General features: G+C 37.6%; 1 protein-coding gene across 2 annotated transcripts; it reads left to right on the top strand.

Moving 5' to 3' along the window:
* The first annotated feature begins 983 nt into the window (after nt 1-983).
* Nucleotides 984-22,025, top strand: STRAP (serine/threonine kinase receptor associated protein). Of its 2 annotated transcripts, XM_011990824.1 has the most exons (11): nt 1,014-1,448; nt 1,718-1,756; nt 2,169-2,304; nt 8,543-8,624; nt 9,196-9,268; nt 12,368-12,464; nt 13,670-13,807; nt 16,167-16,303; nt 18,473-18,622; nt 19,518-19,583; nt 21,446-22,025. In XM_011990824.1, the coding sequence occupies exons 1-11, from the start codon at nt 1,337-1,339 to the stop codon at nt 21,505-21,507; spliced, it is 1,092 nt and encodes a 363-aa protein (XP_011846214.1). In that variant the 5' UTR covers nt 1,014-1,336; the 3' UTR covers nt 21,508-22,025. The 2 variants fall into 2 exon arrangements, with proteins under 2 accessions (XP_011846216.1, XP_011846214.1); XM_011990826.1 differs by lacking the exon at nt 1,718-1,756 and having other exon boundaries at nt 984-1,448; nt 21,446-22,022.
* The last annotated feature ends 1,789 nt before the right edge of the window (nt 22,026-23,814 follow it).

The following is a 23,814-nucleotide window of genomic DNA, read 5'->3' on the forward strand; positions in this document are numbered from 1 at the left end:
AAAAGGCCTCTCCTGGTCAGTAAACAGTATGAACAATTAACAGCTCTGGTTGTTTCACAGAGCCACACTGGGCTGCCTGGGGGCAGACAATATCACAGTTTGTTTATATTTAAATATTCTTTTAATTTGTCCATGTATGTAATTTGCAAATTATCACTCATATGTATACATATCAAAAGATGTGTAAAAGTTTTTGATAGAATTCAGCATTCATTCGCTTAAAAAATCAGTGCACGCTCACTTTATTGATGAGGGTATTTAATCAAAAATATTGGGGATCTACAACTCTAGAGTTCTCCAAAGTCCACCAAGGAAAAAGTAATTTGAATTTAATCGCATTTAAAACTATATAGTATCCACGCCTAAAACATTAGCAACATAGGAAAACTTACACAGCAGAAGAGAAGGCTGCGGAATTTTTTTTGGTTTTTGTTTTTTTGTTTTAAGACAGGGTCTCGCTCTGTCGTCCAGGCTGGAGTGCAGTGGCGCGACCACCGCTTACTGTGGCCTCGACTTCTCGGGCTCCAGTATCCTCCCACCTCAGCCTTCCAAGTAGGTGGGACCACAGGCACCACCACGCCAAGCCCGTATATGGTTTTTAAGTAAGACAAATTGCAAAAAAACGTTGCTAGACAGTGTTCGCAGGTTTGGGCCGTCACTGGGAATGGCTTGTGTCCGTCTAGATATTCAGAGGCCGAGCACAGTCCTCAGTAGGGCTGCTCGGCGGGTACACTGCTGCCCCTGGCCCCTGGGCTTAACGGAAGGGGAAAGGCCTTCAAACCCGCCCCCGAACCGGAAAGCCGTCCGAACCCCCAAAACCCCAGGCCAAGGAACCCAACCCCGGGCCCAAAACCCCCCCCTTAACCCGACGCCGCCAACCGTAAGTAACCCAAGGCAACGAAACGGCCCCCGCCGCCTTCCGCCACTCCCCCCCCTTCCTCAAAGCCACTAAGCCCAACCAACCCGCCCTCCCGCCAGCCAACCGTCATTTCCGGCGGGTGCTCTGCGTCATTTACGTCGTCACTTCCTGCCGATACCGGTGTGGACGGTGTGAATCGTGGCTGGGCCGGTGCTCTGCTTCTCCCCATCCCCTACTTTCCTCCCTCCCTCCCTTTCCCTCCCTCATCGACTGTTGCTTGCTGGTAGCAGACTCCCTGACCCCTCCCTCACCCCTTCCTAACCTCGGTGCCACCGGATTGCCCTTCTTTTCCTGTTGCCCAGCCCAGCCCTAGTATCAGGGCGGGGGCCTGGAGGAGCCCGAGGCGCTGCAGCAGAAGAGAGAAAAGACAACGACGACCCTCAGCTCGCCAGTCCGGTCGCTGGGTTCGCCGCCGCCATGGCAATGAGACAGACGCCGCTCACCTGCTCTGGCCACACGCGTCCCGTGGTTGATTTGGCCTTCAGTGGCATCACGCCTTATGGGTATTTCTTAATCAGCGCTTGCAAAGGTGAGCAAGGCCTCAATCCTGGTCCCCGATGGCTGGGACTGGGCCGAAAGGGATTGGGACCCGCACTCTCCAGTGCTGAGCTGTGGTGTGGTGAGCGGGGAGGGGGCGATATTAACATCTGAGATGAGGGCCAACACTGGTCCGGTGGAGAAAGGAGTGTGTTAGGGAATCCGCAGCTGGAGCCGAGAGGCCTCCGGACGCTTATGTAGAAACTATTACCCCCAACTAAGATCTCTCTCCTTATTTTATTTTTATTGCTATTTTTGAAGGAGCTGGACAGCACTTGCCTAGACTCTCGGGACAACACTGTAAATAGCTGTCAAGGATTTGGGGAAAGGAGAAATTAGGCCAGGCCGTGCAATACCTTACAAAGATGTTCGCTCTTGTCTCACTGGGTATTCCTTTGTGGTATTAGCCTCATTTTTCAAATGGGAAACAGATTTAGGCTACAATGTTTGTCCAAAATAAGACTAAAGTCTAAGTTATTTCGACGCAGATCAGTATTCCCAGCAAATTACAGATGCTTTTCAGGGAAAATGATCTGTTCAGCTCTTCAGTTAATTATTACTGGACATTCCTTAGTGACTTCAATCGGTGGTGATAGTTAAATAGCTGAAACAATTTTTCCTCTTCGTCATTGAACATCATTGTATATTTACATTTGAATCTTAGACTTTAATCCGAACTTATAAATTACATGTTTTAAAAAATATTTTCTAGATGGTAAACCTATGCTACGCCAGGGAGATACAGGAGACTGGATTGGAACATTTTTGGGTCATAAAGGTGCTGTTTGGGGTGCAACACTGAATAAGGATGCCACCAAAGCAGCTACAGCAGCTGCAGATTTCACAGCGTAAGTGTAGCCAAGATGGCTAACTTTGGTGTTCTCTGTAGATTGTGTCCTGAAATAATCAAAAACTTCAGTCTCAGATATTCATAAAATTCTGACTCGCTGGCTGCCATATAGAACGCATGATGTTTGATCTCACCAAAATTCCATCCTGGTCCATCGTGGTCCTGTGTGCTTCTTTTGTCTTCAGTGGTTCTCAAAATTTTAGAGGCCTAAATGACTTACTCCTTATATTTTGATTGAGACTCAGGAATCTGCATTAACAAACGCTCCAGATAATGAATGTTGATCTCCTTTACGAATGCTGCTCTGTGTGTACTCCTTAGTGATAACCTACAGTGATGACCCTAGGTTTTTATTTCAATCCCAGTTTTTGTTAACTGGCTGTAGGCATCACTAAAACTCATTGTGTCAAAAACAAACAAAAAGACAAAACAACAACAAAGCAAAACTCAACTGCTCTTCATTTCCTTTTAAAGGTTGAAATCTAAAGCATTCTTGATTTTCCCTTACATCGAGATTATCATCATCTGTTTTGATTGTGCCAGCAGGATGTCTCCTGACTACAATGTTCCTCCATGTAGTAACTGCCACTGCTTTAGTTGAGGATCATTTTTAACTTTCAGTAGTTTCTTTTCCTCCTATTCATACTCCATATTGCTGCCAGTTGTCTTCCTAAAAATGTATTTGATCATGTCACTTCTCTACCTAATGATCTTGCTGTCTTCCCTTTGCCATTTTAGTAGTTCATGACCTTTGATATACATTAGAATATCTGGAGAACTTTTCAAATATTCAAATGGTATGTGTCCCAGAAATTTGGATTTTTAAAACTTTTTTTTTTACTTTTTTACTCTCTCTATGCATATATATATTTACACTTTTTACTACATTGAAAAATTTTTAAAATACTTTTTAGTATATAGACAGTATCTAGCTATGTTGCCCAGGCTGTCTTAAACTGTTGGCCTCCATGCGTCAGCCTCTCAAAGAGCTGGGGTTGTGGGGGTGAACTATTGTGCCTGGTACAGAAATTCTGGTTTGATTGGTCTTTGGGGATGGAGTACTGATCATGCTGATTATTGGCGTTTTTTTATTTTTCTTCCCTCCTTTTCTTTCCTGATATGCAGTCGTAGAACTGCTGACCTAAAGGACACATTTCAATTGTTGGCCCTTTACAGTTTGCTTCATCCTAGTTCATCAACATCATCCTCTCCCATTGCACACCATAAACCTACAATCTAATTATACTAATCTTATTGTTGTCAGAATATACTTTACCTGTTCTGACTTTTGGCTGTTAATTATGTTATTAAATTGACCTACAGTGGCCCTCGTTGCCTTTTTGGGAATATATCATGTATTAAAAATCTTGTTATCTCCAGTTCCTACTTGGTATTTGTAACTTAGGAATTTGACACTTCATTGTTTAAACTGATGAAGGCAATATCAAGAGCTATTGTGCATACACAAATTTATTAGATTTAAGAGGCTAGAGAGTACAAGTGGTGTTGATTTTTTTTTTTTTAAAGACAGAGTCTTGCTCTGTCGCCCAGGCTGGAGTGCAGTGGCACAATTTCGGCTCACTGCAACCTCCACCTCTGAGGTTCAAGTGATTCTCCCACCTCAGCTTCCTGAGAGGCTGGGACTACAGGTGCGCGCCACCATGCCCGGCTAATTTTTGTGTTTTTAGTAGAGATGGGGTTTTGCCATGTTGGCCAGGCTGGTCTCGAACTCCTGACCTCAAGTGATCTTGGCCTCCCAAAGTGCTGGGATTACAGGTGTGAGCCACTGTGGCTGGCCTTTGATTTTTTTTTTTTTTTTTAAACAACCTCACACTAAGGAGGAATTGTAAATGTGCTGCCTCCTTCCTTTTAAGTAAATTAAACATACCAATTTTAGAATGAGAAAATGAAGGCTGATTGATTGTGGTGGCGGATACGTGACTGTATGCTCTTGCTTGTTGAAACAGTGTTGTCTTTATGCTTTTTTAACATTTCAAGTCTCAATGTCTTGTGTTTACAACTGGTGTTAAGAGCATGAAGACTGGAGCCAGATGACTTGTATTTGAATTAGTGGCCTCATGCACTTTATTTAACCATTTCTTTTCTGTCGTGGTACCTACCTCATAGGTTGGTTTTGAATATTAAATAAGTTAATATGTTTCAAATACTTAGAATATTGCCTGAAGTCCATTACATCTATGAAAGTGTTACATATGTAAAGTAACGATGATAGCTACCATGTAAACTGTTACCACCCGCACTTGATCAAAATCACATATTATTTTGAAACTAATATGGCTAAAGCCTTGAAACCATTTGGCCTCATGTAAGGAAGGTTGAATGGATTTAAATGTCAAGAAGGAAGATTTTTGTGATTTTTTTCCCCCCCTCAGTTAAGGCTTTAGGTGCTGTGTTAGAGTGGAAAATAGTAACAAGCATTGGCACTAGGTGGGCTTGCATTCATGTGCAAACTATGTTGTGTATTTCCAGTTTGATCATCATAGGGTTATTATTATTATTTTTTTTGAATCAGGGTCTTAGGTGCCTAGGCTAGAGTGCAGTGGCGTGATCATAGCTCACTGCAGCCTCTACCTCCCAGTCTCAAGCAGTTCTCCAACCTCAGCTTCCTGAGTAGTGACCACAGGCGTGTACTACCGTGCTTGGCTAATCTTTGTGTTTTTTGTAGAGACGGGTTTCTCCATGTTGTCCAGGTTGGTCTTGAACTCTTGGGCTCAAGCGATCTGCCCACCATGGCAGGATGTTTCTTAAACGTCAGTTTTCGTGTCTGTAAAATGGGACTAAGACCCATGAGATTATTGGAGGAACAGAGAGCTCTTTCTCTACCATATATCCCTGAAGTCCAATATGATCTCTGTCACATAGTAGGTGCTCAATAAATGCTACTTGAGATTTATCCCTCATTTCCTCTATGTCTTGTCTATGGGGTGTAGGAGCGTGTTTTCGTGTGTGTGTGTGTGTGTGTGTGTGTGTGTGTTCTCTCCAAGAAGTTACTCCCCACAGCCTACCTGATTAGTCATAGTTGGTATAAAGCATTTTTAGAAACATCTTTTTTTTCCCTCCATTCTTACGTTTCTTGGAAAACTCATTTCTGGTGTGGTCATCTAGAAGTGGATTTTGGTCCTGTTTCTAGTGGAGAAATTTGGCAGAATAGGTCTGTGGACTAGTGTAGAATGTTATCTTGGAGTAATTTGGGCAGTTGAGTCCAGTGTTGAGTACAGTGTCCCTACAACACCATCCTCTTTGTATCTGTTTGGGAAGAGTGCCAAACTAAAGACAATTCTGTGCTGTGCTCCCAAGAGTGCTTAAGTAGATCTGGGACTGGGCCCAGGAATTTATAGGTAATGAAAATGTATCACTCTTTCTTTCTTGTAAAGCCAATAGAAATACCTAATTTTAGTTTTAATAAGGTTCTTGATAAATCAAAAATGGTATTATCTCCTAGATGACTTGGTCAACATGTTCAGGTATTTAGGCAGTTTTTAAAAAAATCTTAAACTGGCCTGTTTTGTTGAAGGTTTAAATAAGGAAGTGAAGCAGCTCCTATTATGAGACTTATGGTAAGTTCATTCTGAGGATATGAAAAGTATCAGGCAGCATTATTATTTGCAAGAAAATGGGGTATAAGAGGTATCAGTAGTTGAAGGAGATGACAAGTACTTCGTGGGATGTGAAGAAAATAAATGTTGGAGGGTTAGCTGCTGAAAGGATATGGTTAATAGCGCTTTACTGTCTTGATTTGAGCCCTGTGGCTAACTAATATATGCCAGTTTCTTGCCTGGAGATTGAATAATACCTTAGGAAACATTTAGATTAGATCCATTTTAGGGCTCTTACTGTGAATATTGGAAATCTGCCAGAGTTAGTACATGCCATGTCAGAAAGTGTCATGCGTCTATTTTAGTACTGTTTCTAAATAGGAGGAAAAACTACAGACACATTACCTCTCTGGTTAATATTCCTGCTTTGGTCACTCCAACTCTTTCCTCATCTTTGAATAGAGACAGTCTAAGCAGAATCTTAAGATTTTTAGAGCTGGCATGTTGGCATTAGCCTGTAGCTACTTAGGAGGCTGAGGTGGAAAATCTTGAGGCCAGGAGTTCAAATATAGCTTGGACTATATACCAAGACCTTGTCTCAAAAAAGAGAGGTTTTAAGTTTATGGGAGATTACTTAATATACCTGAAATTAGCATATCAAAGGACATTGCCCAGATTTCTTTTGAGACTTGTGAATAACTAGAATAGTCATTTTAGATACGTTTGTTGTTTTCTTCACTTTTGATGCTTTCTGTCATTCTAATACTTGTGAACTCTTAACCATGAAATGCATTTCCCTGTGATTAAGGATATATGTAAACAAAAAACAAAGCAAATTTAAACACAGTAATAAGTATAAGTGGAGTTCTGTAGGAGAACAGAAAGGAATGGTTAATTTTTGGAGTGGAGGATAAATAGGTTTAAAGAAAAGATAGCATTTGAAATGAGCCCTAAGGGTGAGTTGAACTTTAATAGCTAAGAATGTAAAATACAGACTTGAGAGAATAATATGAACAAGAACATAGGAGCCTGAAAGAAAATATGTAAGTTATTTGAGGAATAGTTTATAATCTAATGTGGCTAGATTCAGAGAAACAATACAAAATGAGGTTGGGAAAGTAGACTGGGGCCAAAGAGTTACACTGGAATGACAGAGAGACGAGTAGGTTTCCTGGGCAAAGAGAAATGAATACTAGGGAGTTTAGTAGCAAGACTACTTATAGTTGACATTATTTCTTTCAGAACATATTTATTCAACCACTCGTATGACCCATGTTATTAAATATTGCAGGCTTTGGTAGTGTATCATAAGCATTCCTATTAGATGGTCATGATTTCATATTTATTAACCACATTGCAGATGCTATTATTGTTTATCTAGAATAGCCTTCCCTTGTTTTTCCCCTGATATATTTCTCTTTGCTTCTTCCGATGAGTAGCTCTGTTACATAGATTTTCGGGACAATATCTAAGTGCTTTTTTTTCTGAGTTTTTATAGCCATATATATGTCTTTTAATTATATTTCTTACATGTGTAATTTACTGCATGTTTTTCTCCTTAGCTAAAGCTCTACTAGGGCAGGAACCTGCTGTGGGGTATTTTTTGTCTCCCATTTGTGCCTTAGCACTAAGTATAGAATGATATATATTTAAAATATTTTATTATGTATTTATTGATAAAAGAAAAGATATACCTTGCTTTTCTCTGATTTTTTTCCCTCTACCATTTTATTGCCCACTGTGTTCCCAAAAATAAGTATCAGTTGCATTAAAACGGAAATCTCTGTGGAACATAGCTTCTTCACTCTTAGCAATTCTTTTCCCTGTCTGCAAAGTTTTCTTGTTTATTTTTCACTGACCTGTTCTGATCTAAAATCAACTTTTTGTCCCCCTTCCTTAAGCTTTTTTATTTAGGGGAACCCTTTTAGAGTAATTTTGTATTGTTCAACTATTACCCGCTTGGAATATACACACATATATATGTATGTATACCTACAACCAACTTGTATTTTGGGGTGGGGTAGTACAGAAAAAACAATGTAAAGATTAAAATTCTCAATGTTAGCATTATATAATCAAAGGCTGATAGTTTGGGGGAAGTTAACTGTCCTAGAGTTTGAAAATTTAAGTCAGCTTTGAAGAAGAGATGAAGTGGACATTGTCTCTCCACTATCTTAATTTAAAATTTTATTTAACCTGTATTAAGGCTTTTCATTCCCCTGTAAAATTTTTAAGGATTTCTGGTTTTTTTTTTTTTGTTATTGTTGTTGTGCATCTGAGTGGAGAATAGAGAAAAAATTGGCATAGTGAAACTAAAAACTGGTTAAAATGTATGACTGTCTTGCTAAAGGGATATTATGGCTATCAACTAAAATAAAAGTAAGTAGGATGGGTTGGTTCATGAATCTTACTTAAATTGTTCATATCTTTTCCACTGTCAAAGAAAATTAGATTGGTTATAAAGTTTTTACAAAGAAATTTCTTTTCCCTTAAGCTTTTTAAAATATTTTATCAAATGAAGTCTGTGAGGGATATTAGAGATAAAGGAGATTTATAATACATTTATGTAACATTTCACATATCTAACTTATTTGGTACTCATCAATATTATAATTGTATTTATCCTTTTAATTTATTGGGTAATATTTATCCTACTAATTTTTCCTTTTTTACTTTTAGCAAAGTGTGGGATGCTGTCTCAGGAGATGAATTGATGACCCTGGCTCATAAACACATTGTCAAGACTGTGGATTTCACGCAGGTATCAGAAAATTGAATTTATTTTAGCAAGTTAAGTTGCTATTATATAGTGTGACAATGCTTTTATATTTGATTGGTGTGTATATTTGATTGATATGTTTTGTGTGGAATATTTGTTATGTCTTGGTTCATATTTAATTTGATTGTATATTAAGCTCTATGAATTTGTTTCATGGTTAATCCTGTCAAGCTTTTAAGATACCGTGGAACAAGTACCAGTCCTTCAACAAGCAAAAAATATCTGAAAAAGCTCAAGTAACCTTTCTCACCTACTAATAGAAGTGAGAAGATAAATTTGAGATAATCAAAAAAGGGCCTCTCACAAGGGAGAGGAATAGGATCGGGGAGAATGGGAGAGTTCATGTATATGTAACGCTTTTGAACTGGAAAGCTCACAAGGCTTGGTAGTTATGAGAGGGCAGCTGTTCCACAGTATCTTCTCAGAAGTAATTGGTTGTGTCTTGCATCTCTTTGTGATGTCTGTGAGCTAGATTTTGATTTTATTTGGTGTTGAAGTTTGAAAGAGAAATAACTATTAAAATGGTTAACCTATTCACATTTTGTGTTTTCAGGATAGTAATTATTTGTTAACCGGGGGACAGGATAAACTGTTACGCATATATGACTTGAACAAACCCGAAGCCGGTAAGCATAATTTAAACACCAGCTTGTAGTTTTATTTTATTTTTTTAATTTAAATAACTGATTAAAGGATTTCATGCTCAGTACTCAAATTTGGAAAATAGAGATAGTCATGACCGGGCACTGTGGCACACACCTGTAATCCCAGCACTTTGGGAGGCTGAGGCAGGTGGATCACTTGAGTTCAGGAGTGCGAGACCAGCCTGGCCAACATGGCAAAACCCTGTCTCTACTAAAAATACAAAAATTAGCCAGGTGTGGTGGCGGGCAGTTGTAATCCCAGCTACTCGGGAGGCTGAGGCAGGAGAATTGCTTGAACCCGGGAGGTGGAGGTTGTAATGAGCCGAGATCATGCCACTGCACTCCAGCCTGGGCAACAAGAGTGAAATGCCGTCTCAAAAAAAAAAAACAAAATTAGTCACAAAGAAGAAAATTAAAACATAATTCACTCGTTTTCGGTTTATAAACTTTTGATCTTTTTTATCCTGCAGTTAAAAAAAAAAGACAGTTTATTTGCCATGTTGCTATTGTATAACCTCCCAAATTGAAAAGTTATTATGGCAAAAAATTTTATCATTATATTAAGTTTTAAAACAGTGTAGAACAGTGTTACTATTTTTTGGTGAGAGTGGTTATTTATAGAAGGTGGTGATGGTGAGAATTCTCAGTTGTGTGCACATATTGCTTAGATTTTTGAACCATGTAAATATATTAGCTATTTGAAAGAATTTTTAAAAATCTGCAATTACAGTTTTTTCCTGTCACTAAATAGTCCATGAACTCTTTGCAATGACTTTCTTCTGGTTTTCCATCCTGTGGATATATCATAAGTGAATTAACTAGTTTCCTGTTTTGGCCTGTTTGGGCTATTTACAAATTTTAAATGTTAAAAGCAGTATTATGCTAAACATCCTTATAGTTGCAGATATTTTCACAATGATTTCTTTAAGATAACTAAGCAAAGTAGAATTGGTGGGACAAAGAGAAGTAGAATTGTTGGAAGGTGGCCGGGCGCAGTGGCTCACGCCTGTAATCCCAGCACTTTGGGAGGCCAAGGTGAGTGGATCAACTGAGGTCAGGAGTTCGATACCAGCCTGGCCAACATGGTGAAACCCCATCTCTACTAAAAGTACAAAAATATTAGCTGGGCATGGGCATGGTGGTGGGCGCCTGCAATTCCCAGCTACTCAGGAGGGTGAGGTAGGAGAATCGCTTGAACCCGGGAGGTAGCGGTTGGCAGTGAGCCAAGATTGTGCCATTGCGTTCCAGCCTGGGGGACAACAGCAAAACTCCTTCTCAAAAAGAAAAAAAAAAAATGAATTGTTGGAAGCCACTAATAGATAGTACCAAAGTGTCTTCCAACAAAGTATAGGTATATATATGTATCTATACCCAACATGTTCTAGTGAACACTGATAATTAACTTTATCTTTGTCAATTTAAGAAGATAATTCTGTTGTATTAATGTGAAAATTCATGAGATTAAAATGCTGTTGAATACCATTTTAACATATTTCCTTTTTTATGAAATAATTGCCTGTCTACCCTTTGTCCATTTATCTGTTGTATTAGTCATGTTTTTCTTACTGGTTTTTAAAGGTTCTTTATTGAATTCCAATTTATCATTTGCTTTTAAATTTTGTTAAGGCGGTTTTATGGTATATACTTTTTAACATTTTGGTGGTGAAATCTTTTATGCATTCTCTCATTTTACAGAAGTTATAGGTGTCTTCCCCACTCTACATACTTACTTTATTTTATAATATTTTAATCATTGCCCTCACCATATATATATACTTAGCTACCAAAACATGACAAACATAATTTTGTTTTATTATATGTTTGGTATCTTTGAAATTTTATTATGTGGGCATTTATGTAGTCATAAATCTATAACATTGAAAAGAGTAATAAGAGTCAGAACCGCATTGGAAATTAAGCAGTTGTTCTCTTGAGATACCTTACATTTCTGAGAGCTTTTTAAAGTATTTTACGTTTTAGTGTTAGGGTAGTTTGTTATGAAAACATTTTTAAGGTGAGGAAACAAAGCCCATTTACAGATTTTTTTATTCTCCATTGCATGTAGGAGTTTTTTTCTGCTTTCGTTTTTGATAAATTTATGCCAAAGCATAGGAAAGGACTCTGACCTCACTTAATCTATCAACTCATTCAGCAAAGCAAGGTAGTTCAGGGATTGGGTCAAAGCAAGGTAGTTCAGGGATTGGGTGGACATTTTTCATACTCTGCCTTTCCCAAAGCTGTTTTATGAAAGTTGCTCTTTCTCTCGCTGTGCTGGCAGCAGAAATGATAGCAACTTACTGAGGTTTTACTGTGTATCAGGTTATCTGTTAAGCACTATTCTCATTTGTAACCATTGTTATCTCATTTTACAGATAAGGAAATAAAGTTAAAAACTTAAGTAACATGCCCAAAGGTGAAAATAGTGTTGAATGGCATTGCCTCCAGTGTCTGCTTTTGCCCCTAGAGAAACCAGTGGGGGTTTTTTGAAGTCCTTTGAAAGGATAATCTCCTACAGATTGAAGCTCCCTTCCTTTTTTTTTTTTTTTTTTAATGTTTTCCTCACAGTGTAGAAACATTCTTGGGAATTGCTGTCCCACTTTCTGTTTCCCTTTTTCCTTCTAACTCTTATTTCCTATTAGTTACTATCAATAGCTGCTTGGATGAAGGTCCCAGAGTTAGCCATAGTACTAGAATCAGTTTCAACTGTCTTGTTCCTGGGTCCATGTTCTTATTAAATTATGCCACATTAATTATTATTTTATTTCATGGCGATACAATAATGCTTTTGAATATTATCAGTTGTGCAGAAATTTAGCCTAGAGGGAGTGAGTGGTGCATTCACTCAGCTACATATAGCAAGCATGGTAGTTCCTTGGGTCCCTGTCATGCAGGTAAATTTATGTTCCAGTATGGAAAAACTAACTGTATTCTATATAAACATCAGGTTTGAATTGGGCTGGACTTTGAAAAGTTGTAGTCTAATTTAAAATGTGTGTTTTTTAAAATATATAATCGTTTCAATATTGTTCAGTTAAAAAAATCATGTATTAACAAATGTACTTTTAATTGTTTTATCTCAAGAACCTAAGGAAATTAGTGGTCACACTTCTGGTATAAAAAAAGCTCTATGGTGCAGTGAGGATAAACAGATTCTTTCTGCTGATGACAAAACTGTTCGGTAAGTACTTTTTCTTTAATAATTTACAATTTGAGGCCGGGCATGGTGGCTCACACCTGTAATCCCAGCACTTTGGGAGGTGAGGTGGATGGATCATTTGAGGTCAGGAGTACTAGACCAGCCTGGCCAACATGGCAAAACATTGTCTCCATGAAAATTACAAAACTTAGCCAGGTGCGCTGGCACACACCTGTAATCCCAGCTACTCGGGAGGCTGAGGCAGGAGAATCACTTGAATCTGGGAGACAAAGGTTGATGAGAGTCGAAATTGCGCCATTGCACTCTAGCCTGGGTGACAGAGCTAGACTGTCTCAAAAACAAAAATTTAAAATTTGAAAAATATTTTACCTTAGAGCTTGTATTTTAAATACATTTAATATTATGTGCAAAAAATGTTCTGGACATTAAAATTTAAGTTGCACCCAGGTCACATTTATCTGGAGCTATTTACTATTACAGGTCAAGTATCCCTAACCTGAAAATCTGAAATTTGAAACGCTCTGAAATCTGAGACTTTGAGTGCTGACTTGATGCTTAAAGGAAATGCTCATTAGAGCATTTTGAATTTTCTATTTTCAGGTTAGGGATTCTCAATCGGTAAGTGTCTGATGCAAATATTCCAAAATCCGAAAAAGTTTGAAATCCAACTTCTTTCTGGTCGCAAGTATTTTCTATAAGGGATGCTCACCTTGTGTATACAGACAGCAAAATTCAGAAGAAAATTAAATCCTGATATCTTATAAGCAGGTGTTCTTAACCTGGGTCTGTGGGCAGGTTAAAGGGAGGGTCCATGAAGCCTCTGAAATTCTATACAAAAATCTTGTGTGCTGACACCTGATGTATATTTCTTTGGAAAGATGTGTAGCTATTGCTAGATTCACAAAAACAGAGTGTAAGAACCACTATTTATAGCAGTGCTGAAATTGACTAGATTAGAACTTGTCTTATGCAGTTTTGCCAAATTGGGAAGTTTATGTAGGTATTAAAGTTGATTTTACTTACAAGCTGTTGTCATGCATAATTTGACATTGTATATGGAAACCCAGAATTTCTTTTTATCATCTGTAATTTGTGACTTGGAATGAATGTTGTTTTTCTGTAATTGTGATTGTTCTTTCTTTGGCTAATCTGCAGATGTAATTAGAATTTATAAGCTCTTTTCTGACATGAGTAAACATCATCATATTTTTATCTTTATTTTGCAGACTTTGGGATCATGCTACCATGACAGAAGTAAAATCTCTAAATTTTAATATGTCTGTTAGTAGTATGGAATATATTCCTGAGGGAGAGATTTTGGTTATAACTTATGGACGATCTATTGCTTTTCATAGTGCAGTAAGGTATGTCCAAGAAATACTTTCATTTTCTGTTTTAGGTAACAAAAGACAATTTGGCTACTTAAAAATGGAAAGGTATTTACTTTTTTTAAAAAAGTAAAGAGGCCAGGAATGGTTGCTAATGCCTATAAATCGCAGCACTTTAGGAGGCTGAGGTGGGAGGATGGCTTGAGACCAGCCTGGACAACACAGTGAGACCCCCATCTCTACAAAAAATAAAATTAGCTGGTCGTGGTGGCACATTCCTATAGTCCAGCTGCTTGGGAAGCTGAGGTGAGAGAGTTGCTGGAGCCTGGGAGGTTGAGGCTGCATTGTGCTGTGATCCTGACACTGCACTCCAGTCTGGATGACAGAGCAAAACATCCCCTGAAAAAGAGAAAAAAAAAAAAGAGAAAGCAAAAACTGCTGGATTGGTAATGTAATTTATGTTTTTTTACTATATAAAACCATTGCGGGCTGGGCGTGGTGGCTCACGTCTGTTATCCCAGCACCTTGGGAGGCTGAGGTGGGCGGATCACTTGAGGTCAGGGGTTCGAGACCAGCCTGGCCAACGTGGTGAAACCCCGTCTCTAAAATAAAAATACAAAAAGAAGAAAAATTAGCTTTTCTGTAGTCCCAGCTACTTGGGAGGCTGAGGCAGGAGAATTGCTTAAGCACAGGAGGTGGAGGTTGTAGTGAGCTGAGGTCGCACCACTGCATTCTAGCCTGGGTAACAGAGCAGAGTCTTTCTCAAACAAAAAAACAAAAAAACAGTGTGATCTTGATTCTACTATTTATTTTCACCTTAAAATTTTAGAGAAGGAATAATCTTATTTCTATTCCTAAATGATTTTTTTAAACAGATGTGAATTTTGCGACTGTAAATGTAGTAAATACTGTTGTAGAAAGACTGGAATATATAACATAATTGAAAAAAATGTACCTATAATATTATAACCATAGGTGCAAGAGTGTTAATGGTAGTTATATTTTTTGCTAGTCCATTTCTCTATGTTATATATGTGGGTGTACAGTATTTGTGTTTTTTTCTTTAATTATTAGGACCATAATGAGTATCATTTTGATTTATTTAAAAATATTAGCCATTTGAAAACGTTTTTACTTGATACACTATATTGCATTATAGGTTGTACTAAATTATGGGTTAGTTTCCCTATTTTAGCATCATGGTGAATGATCTGGTACATCTCTGAGTGTTTCTTTACAGTAGATAGGATCCTGTAAGTAGAATTGTCAGTTCAAAGGGTAGAAATGAGTTTAAAATTCTTAGTTGTACATGACACTTAATTGATTTCCATAAAGATTATACCACATTATACTTTGATTGATATTTGACCAGTGTCTTAACCTTGTGTCTAAAGGGCTACTTGCAGAGTCAAACTTCACTAAACTGGGAGAAAGAAAAGGCAGTAAAATTGGAGGAGAGCAATTAAGACTGTCAAGGAGTTAATACACATACAATAAACTGATAATAGAATACTATTTCCTGGAGCTATCAATTAGTATATTAATGCTCTTCACTCACTCCTGCAGTTAGGCAAATCCCATGTTGGTGGCAGAAATTTTCTGACCCATTGAATGTTCTAGCATTAGAGCTAGCAAGTTGCTATGTAGTGATCCTGCATAAGTCATGACTAACTTTAATTATCATGCTTTAAAGTATATGATGATGGGAAGTATTTAGGAGCTGGGATATCATGTTTTGTATTGGAGGCCTTTCATGATTTTTAGGGTTAAACTGAAAAAGCTAATGTCCAAACTGTAATTAATTTTCAGATGAAGCTGTTATTATGCATTGATTTTTATTATATAACTACAGCCCCAAATTTTGTTAGTCTTTTACTGCCTTATAATAATGACTGTTTTTAGCAGTTTATATTTTATGACATTGAAAGTTTATCTTACTGAGGAGCTTAACTCACCAATTAATAATAATATATAAATAATCCTTTATATTAATTACCTACTGTGAAAACTTTTTCTATTTACAAAGATAATATGTGCTTGTAGAAAATTGAAACAATACAGGTGAAATTTATTTAAGAGCAAAAATCCCAATGTATTATTCATACTGTTTTAATTAGTGAACACACGCATTTCCGGGAAGACATCCACTGCATAAACTGGGTATCCCTCTATCAAAATGTCTTTGTATTGCTGAGACGAACTCCACTTGGGCATAGTACCCGTTTGAATTTTTTTTTTTTTTTTGGCTAACAGAGCTTTTTTACATCAGTGTTTATGTTTGAGTAAATGAGTATTTAATTGTTCCTTGGGTTTCAGAGTTTAAGAACAGTTCAAATGTAACTCGTTATTTATACAATATTCAAGATTTGTAAATACTACTTAAATTTTTTTTCAGTTTGGACCCAATTAAATCCTTTGAAGCTCCTGCAACCATAAATTCTGCATCTCTTCATCCTGAGAAAGAATTTCTTGTTGCAGGTGGTGAAGATTTTAAACTTTATAAGTATGATTATAATAGTGGAGAAGAATTAGGTGAGTTGTCCCCTTACAGTGATGTGGTTACCTTTATCATATGTTAAGTCCCAGTAATTAACACCTCATTTATATAACATGTTGAAAGCAAATTTTTCAGCTAACTTAAGCTTGGTGCTTACAAGTGAAAAAGTAAAGGCGTTTTAATCATTTGGGTTAGATTTTTTTTTAGATCTGTAAACAAAGTATGCAAAAATTTGACCTTTTAACTGAAGTACATCATTATCCTAATGTATTACCGTACAGTGAGTTTTAGGCTTTATTGGCTGGGAGGAAGGGGGGAATCTTATGTCAAAGTCATATGTTAAACAGATGAAAGGAGATCCATTCTTTCTGAAGTATGCTGTGGGTGTGTAACCCCATCTACTTGGCCCATCTTCCTTGTTGCCAACTTAGGAATCCCTGAGACTCCATAAAGAACAGTGTGTGGGGGAAAACCAGTATAGCATATTACAGGGACACCTTTAGGAATCTGAATTGGGGAGTTATTTTTATTGACTTTTTATTTATTCTATTTTGGAGTTTGAGTTTTGTTTTCATTTTCATGATAACAGTCCTTAGTAAGGGGAAGGGGAAGGCATGTGGATTAATTTGAAGTTAATGTATATTTATCTGATGGACCAGGTATTTCACATAGGTACATGTGGTTCTCAGTATCTACTTTTAGCCTTCCCAAATAGTTTTTGCTTTTAGTTCAAAAATATATTTAGTTTTTATAAATACATATTTTTATCTATAAGCTGTCTCTTCTTATTCTTGTCTGTTTCTAGCTGCCCTGCTTTACCAATCAAAGAACAAAGCTTGCTAGATTACACCCAAGGAACAAAAGACAATTTTACAGTTTTGTTTCTTGGGGAACATTGATACGTCTGGGTTGCACAAATGGAACCTTGGTGATGGACCATGCAGAATCTATTTTAATTGCTTATGGTTCAACTTTTATTGCTTGAATAGAAGTAACATAAATAAGATACTCTTTTCTGTTACTTTAGTGCCAGTTTTCAAAGTTTTAGAATGTTTTTGGTTTCATATTTTATTCTTTTTCAAGATGAGAGAACTGAATTATTTGCCTAAGATCTGAAGTCACAGTGAATACCAGACCTGCCCAGCCTTTCTCTTTCCAAAACCTTGTGTTCTTTGTACTCTTACAACTTTTCTATTCTCTGATTGGACACAGATGGGAGACAGAATAGGAACATTGGTCTAGTAAAGGACTTTTGAGAACTAGTAAGGTGATGAGGCATTAGAAAGTAGATGAGAAAGGTTCATACATAAAGGCACTACTTGAATATAACAATGTGCCTAATCTGTACATTTTCTTGTTAGGTTCCATAGATTAAAATATTTATGGATCAGTGTTGATCCTGTATCTCAGCCTTTCTGTGTGACAGAATAATTAGTGGACTGTAGGAAATTAAGAGGCAAAGTGTGTAAAAGAGCTCCACCTGGTGGCTCTCTGTAGTCATAATAAAAATTGGTTCCCTGAGAAATAGGCAGTGAGGTGTTTGTTTTGTTTTGTTTTGTTTTGTTTTTGAGATGGAGTCTTGCTGTCCCCCAGGCTGGAGTGCAGTGGCGTGATCTCGGCTCACTGGAAGCTCCGCCTCCCGGGTTCACGCCATTCTCCTGCCTCAGCCTCCTGAGTAGCTGGGACTACAGGCGCCCGCCACCATGCCCGGCTAATTTTTTGTATTTTCGGTAGAGATGGGGTTTCACCGTGTTAGCCAGGATGGTCTTGATCTCTTGACCTCGTGATCTGCCCACCTCGGCCTCCCAAAGTGCTGGGATTACAGGTGTGAGCCACCGCACCCGGCCGCAGTGAGTTTTAAGATGTGGAAATTGGAGGTTGAACTGATAAGACTTTAAATCTACTTTCTATAGAATTAATGGGGTTTTCATTTACCTCTTTTTCTCCATCCTTAATGAAACATGAAGCCTCATTTGCTTTTTTAGCGGGACAATCCAAAACTAGAATGTGTGCTAGATTTGGAAAGGAGTAATCTTACAGAGAAAAGGTCAATGATATACCACTTTTGTGATGAGAAATTAAGTACAGTTTTTAATGTTTGCCTTAAGAATTTTTCATCTCCCCAGTAACACAGTATTTTTTTTTCAGCATATCAATATTTAACCTAATAGTTAAAATTATCTAATAGCCCTCTTCTTTTTCAGAATCCTACAAGGGACACTTCGGTCCTATTCACTGTGTAAGATTTAGTCCTGATGGAGAACTCTATGCCAGTGGTTCAGAAGATGGAACATTGAGACTATGGCAAACTGTGGTAGGAAAGACGTATGGCCTTTGGAAATGCGTGCTTCCTGGTAAGAATTTTTATTCAGAGTAATAACATTTTTAAAATGCATGATTTTGTGTCATTTTTCATCATTAATTTTATTTCAGGGTTTTTGTCTTCTATAAGTTTTAAATTATATGTTATGGTTTAAGCAGAGAGAAGCCCAGGATTATGAATTTGCCAGAGAAAGGGTCATGTTCCTTTGTTTGTTTAAATTTTTTTTTTTGTATGGCTGGGTGTGGTGGCTCACGCCTGTAATCCCAGCACTTTTGGAGGCTGAGGTGGGCGGATCACGAGGTCAGGAGTTCAAGACCAGCCTGGCCAACATGGTGAAACCCCATCTCTACTAAAAATACAAAAATTAGCTGGGTGTAGTGGCGTGTGCCTGTAATCCCAGCTACTCAGGAGGCTGAGGCACGAGAATCGCATGAACCCAGGAGGCTTGCATTGACCTGAGATCTCGCCACTGCACTCCAGCCTGGGTGACAGAATGAGACTTGGTCTCAAAAAAAATAAAATAAATTTTGTTGTACAATCTAGTCTGTTCCTAAATTTTTATACTAGCACATTTTGTGGCTGGAATATATCTAATTCAAAATTTGCTGGAAGGCAATATGAAGACAAGTAAATGTATCTAATCTCTGAATAGTATTACTCACTGATCCACACCAATAAAGGTAGACATGTTCTTAATAAAAAATATCTAGTTACTAATCCCTAAGTAGTGGCAGTGTGAACCTTAAAGTAATTTCGAAGAAAGAGATACTATTTTAGAATCACAATTATTTAAAAATGAGTTGTTTTTATTATATTTTGTAGCGATTTCTTGGAATAGTCTTATCTTGCTCTTCTTGCTTTTTGAACACTAGAAATTACTTGTAATAGTGTAATTCATATAATCATCATTGCTTTTCTTTTTACAGAAGAAGATAGTGGTGAGCTGGCAAAGCCAAAGATTGGTTTTCCAGAGACAACAGAAGAGGAGATAGGTAAATGCTAAGGACTTTTGTAAGAGTCCTAGGGGATTTAAAATTGAACTGTAACAGAAGTTTTACTCATTGGCAGAAGAAATGTATTAAATATGAACATATTTAAATAATGGAAACTTTATTTGTGCATGTATATATATTTATAAGGTAAATATTTAAATACCTACTGCATAGTAGTAATAGGTGCAGAAATGTAGTATAGACACGACCAATGTGGTTACTCTTTCAGAGCTTGGAGTCTAACTTAGGAGACATGCCAAAACAAACAAATTATTGTAAGGGGGATTTAAAAATGCTTCCTTGAGAAGTGACATTTAAACTGGGACCTAAGGATGAGCAGAAGTGATTTAGATGAGGTCATGAGAGGGGCTATTGGTAGGGACAGGATGGAAAAGTTCATAGCAGGAAAACTATGTTAACTAAAAGTTCAGAACCAAAAAGGAGCATAGCATATGAGGAACTAAAAGAACTTCTCCCTGCCTCCAGGTTAAACAGCAAAGGCAGAGTGAAGCTGGAGAAGCTAGATCATTTGAGGGCCTCATTTGCTGTATTAGGACTTGGAGAATTTTATACTAAGGGCAATGAGAAACCTTTGAATTTTAAGAAGAGGAATTTAAAAGATTGCCTTGGGAGGTCGAGACCAGCCTGGCCAACATGGTAAAACCCTGTCTTTCCTAAAAATACAAAAACTAGCCGGTCATGGTGGCGGATACCTATAATTCCAGCTATTTAGGAGGCTGAAACAGGAGAATAGCTTGAACCCAGGAGGTGGAAGTTGCAGCGAGCGGAGATTGTGCCACTGCACTCCAGCCTGGGTAACAGAGAGAGACTGTCTCAAAAAAAAAAAAAAAAAAAAGTTGCCTTGGCTATGGCACGTACAGAGAATTGGCCTGGGAACAAGAGTGAACATAGACCAGTTAGGGGGCATTGTAGTCTAGATGAGTGATCCTGTAGGTTTTGTTTTGTTTTGAGATGGAGTTTCGCTCTGTCACCCAGGCTGGAGTGCAGTGGCACGATCTCAGCTCACTGCAGCCTCCGCCTCTGGTTTCAAGCGATTCTCCTGCTTAAGCCTTCTGAGTAGTTGGAATTACAGGTGCACTACCACGCCTGGCTAATTTTTGTATTTTTAGTGGAGATGGAGTTTCACCATGTTGGTCTTGAACTCCTGACCTCATGATCTGCCCACCTTGGCCTCCCAAAGTGCTGGGATTACAGGCATGAGCCACTGTGCCCAGCCTATCATGTATTTTTTAATAAGGGTATTGCAATGAGAACAGAAAAAGGTCGATGCAGTTGAGAGTCTTTTAGACTTGTTAGAATTGTGAGATTGATGAGTGGGGGTATCATAAGGAGGAATTCAGATTGCTGCCATGAGGAACTGGGTGTGATGATTTTGGGGGAGATTGGGAAGGTGTTTACCCAATTAGAGTTTTCCTTAAATTTTTTATTGCTAAGCACTTTCTTGCTGAAACTTAATGTTGATGGTTAATGTTTTGCTTTAAATAGCACTAAATGTTAGGATTTGCATCACTAAAAGGGAGGACCAGATCCTTCAAAGACATGACTTTAATTCAGGGTTTATTAGATAGTTGGAGTCTGAAAATTTAGGCCAGAAAGGGGCCCTTCGAGGTTGAGTTATGGTGTAAGAGAGTCTAGTGGATAAAACACATGAACTCTTTCTTTGCCTTTTCAATGACATGAGTCTAGTTGTTAGTGGCATGTGCAGTTGTTCTCTTCTTCCCCTTACCAGAGTATGCTTTACACACACTTTTTTATTCCTTCATTACACGGAAATGTACATTTGCTTCTTTCTTTTATTAAGTTGACTAATGCGACTGTTTTTTTTTTTTTTTAACTTATAGAAGAAATTGCTTCAGAGAATTCAGATTGCATCTATCCTTCAGCTCCTGATGTTAAGGCCTGAGCGTCAATCATATGCCACAGTTAGTATACAACTGACTAAAACGAGCAAGCAGAGAAAAGCATCAGCCTTCCAGAGTTACTCTCTGCTTAAGGCAGAAACAGCAGTAAATAATGAGGAAAATGAATTATCTCCAGTGCTGGAACAACTAACTAACTTGGTGTTACCTGTAAGTGAAAACTCAGGAGTGTCAGATAAAGGGAGGTGGAGTTATCCTCTTATAGTACAGTGGCCTGTTATCTTTTTAATGAATATATACAAGCCAATATCCAATTTCTATTATTACAATTAGGGTTCTTGTAGCCGTTTATGTTATTATGGAGAAGAAAAATATATTGGCTTATTTTTCTGATCTTTTTCCTTAAAGCAGAATGCCCTTTTTTTTTTTTTTTTTGCTTCAGTTGTAAAGAAGAGGGAGTACATGATAAAGTAACTGGTTTGATTTCTCTTTCATTGTATACTGCTTCTGAACATCTAATTGTTTTTAGTTGTCTAAATAAAATGCCTCTAAAACAAAACAATGTTTGTTTTTTTGGGGGAAAAACTACTAATTTGAGTTTTATAAGTGGAAATAGCCAGAAAGTTTTTCTGTATCATAATCATAGCAAAAGATAAGCTGATTAATCTGTAGTAAACATTACTTTATAATATTGAGATTCAGTTACTTGTACTGAATTTTTGAAATTCTTACGTCCTTTACTAGTGTTTCATTTACCTCCTCTATTCCCAGATTGGATAGAAGTGCTTGACATGCCTTTTTAAATGATTATTTAAAGAATACATGCTAGTTATAGGAAGAAAAATCAACTGAAATTTTAGCAGTAAGCTGAAAGATAACTTAAAATCCTACCACTCGTCAAAAAACTATTAAAATCGAATGACCGTTAATACATGTTAGGGCATCTATGTATGTATATACAGATAGATAGAATGGATTTTATAAAAATGGGATTACTATAGACCTGCAGTGGTTTAAGAAGTATGGAATTTTACCTCATTCTTTATATTAAATTTGGGTGGCATTCAGAAAGCCCTTTTAAAACCTTCTAATAAATTGGATCAACTGAGTTTAGACTTGTAATTTATTTTTTAAAATACAGAGGGCATATTAAATGAGTAAGTTGGAAATACTTGAGATGAATAAATAACATCTTTGCCAACTTCCCTTTTCTCCTGATCAGTCTTGTGAGTGACCCTTGATAACTTTTCTTAAAAGCAATATGAGTCAACCAAAGAATAAGATTAATTTTTGAGGATTTGTGATAACCAGAAGAAAGCACTGTAGGCTGTGACAGCCTGTGATGGCCAAGAGAAATACAGGGGAGCCAACTGGTGATCCACATAGGCTTTCATAGAGTGGTAGTATTTTTGTGTCAGCTTATTACATGCCTGAACCTCTGGATTGCAGCAGTGTTGTCATTGTACCAGCAGTTGCTCAGACTAATCAGAGTCTGATTTACCCTCAATAAAGTTTTGTGTCATCAGATTGGAATCATGAAGTTGCTTGTTATTTATGAACCAAGGGAATTTCTACTTAGGTTTCACAAAAGTCTAATGACCCTGTACAGGTACAGTCCTTTGTGTATTGGTTTCCTGCTGCTGCTATAACAAGTGACCACAAATATGTACCTTAAGGCAACAAAAATTTATTATCTTACAGTTTGGGAGGTCAGAAGTCCACAATAGGTCTTGCTGGGCTTAAATTAAGGTGTCAGCAGAGCTGCAAGCCTTCTAGAGGCTCTACAGGACAATCTGTTCCCTTGCCTTTTCTAGCTTCTAGAAGTCAGCTGCATTCCCTGGCTCATGGTTCCTTCCTCTTTACGTCCAGCAGTGTCTTTTTTTTAATCTCTTACTCTGAATGTGACTCTGCATCTCCTGCTTCCTCTTCTTTTACTTAGAAGGAGGTTTGTAATTATATCAGGCCCGCCTGAATAATTCAGGATAATCTTCCCAGTTCAAGATCTTCAATTTAATTACGTCTGCAAAGTCCCTTTTGCCATATAGAATGACATATTCACAGGTTCTGGGGATTGGGAAGTGAACATCTTTGTGGGGGCTATTAGTCATTAGTCTGCTTACCACACTTTGTAATGGTGGAATCCTACAGTAGAATTTAACAAAACTTTTAAGTACATGTTTCTAGAGCAGTGGTCACTTTTCTGTTCTCTTTCTAAACCTTCGGAAGCATTCAATAATCATCCACTTGCTTGTTTTTGACTTTTTTTTTTTTAGCTTCTATGAAACCACGCTCCTGGGTCTTTTTTTTTTTTTTTTTTTTTTGAGATGGAGGCTCGCTCTGTCACCCAGGCT

The sequence above is a fragment of the Mandrillus leucophaeus genome, unplaced genomic scaffold (assembly GCF_000951045.1).
Source record: "Mandrillus leucophaeus isolate KB7577 unplaced genomic scaffold, Mleu.le_1.0 Scaffold383, whole genome shotgun sequence".
In the NCBI taxonomy this organism is placed as follows: Eukaryota; Metazoa; Chordata; class Mammalia; order Primates; family Cercopithecidae; genus Mandrillus; species Mandrillus leucophaeus.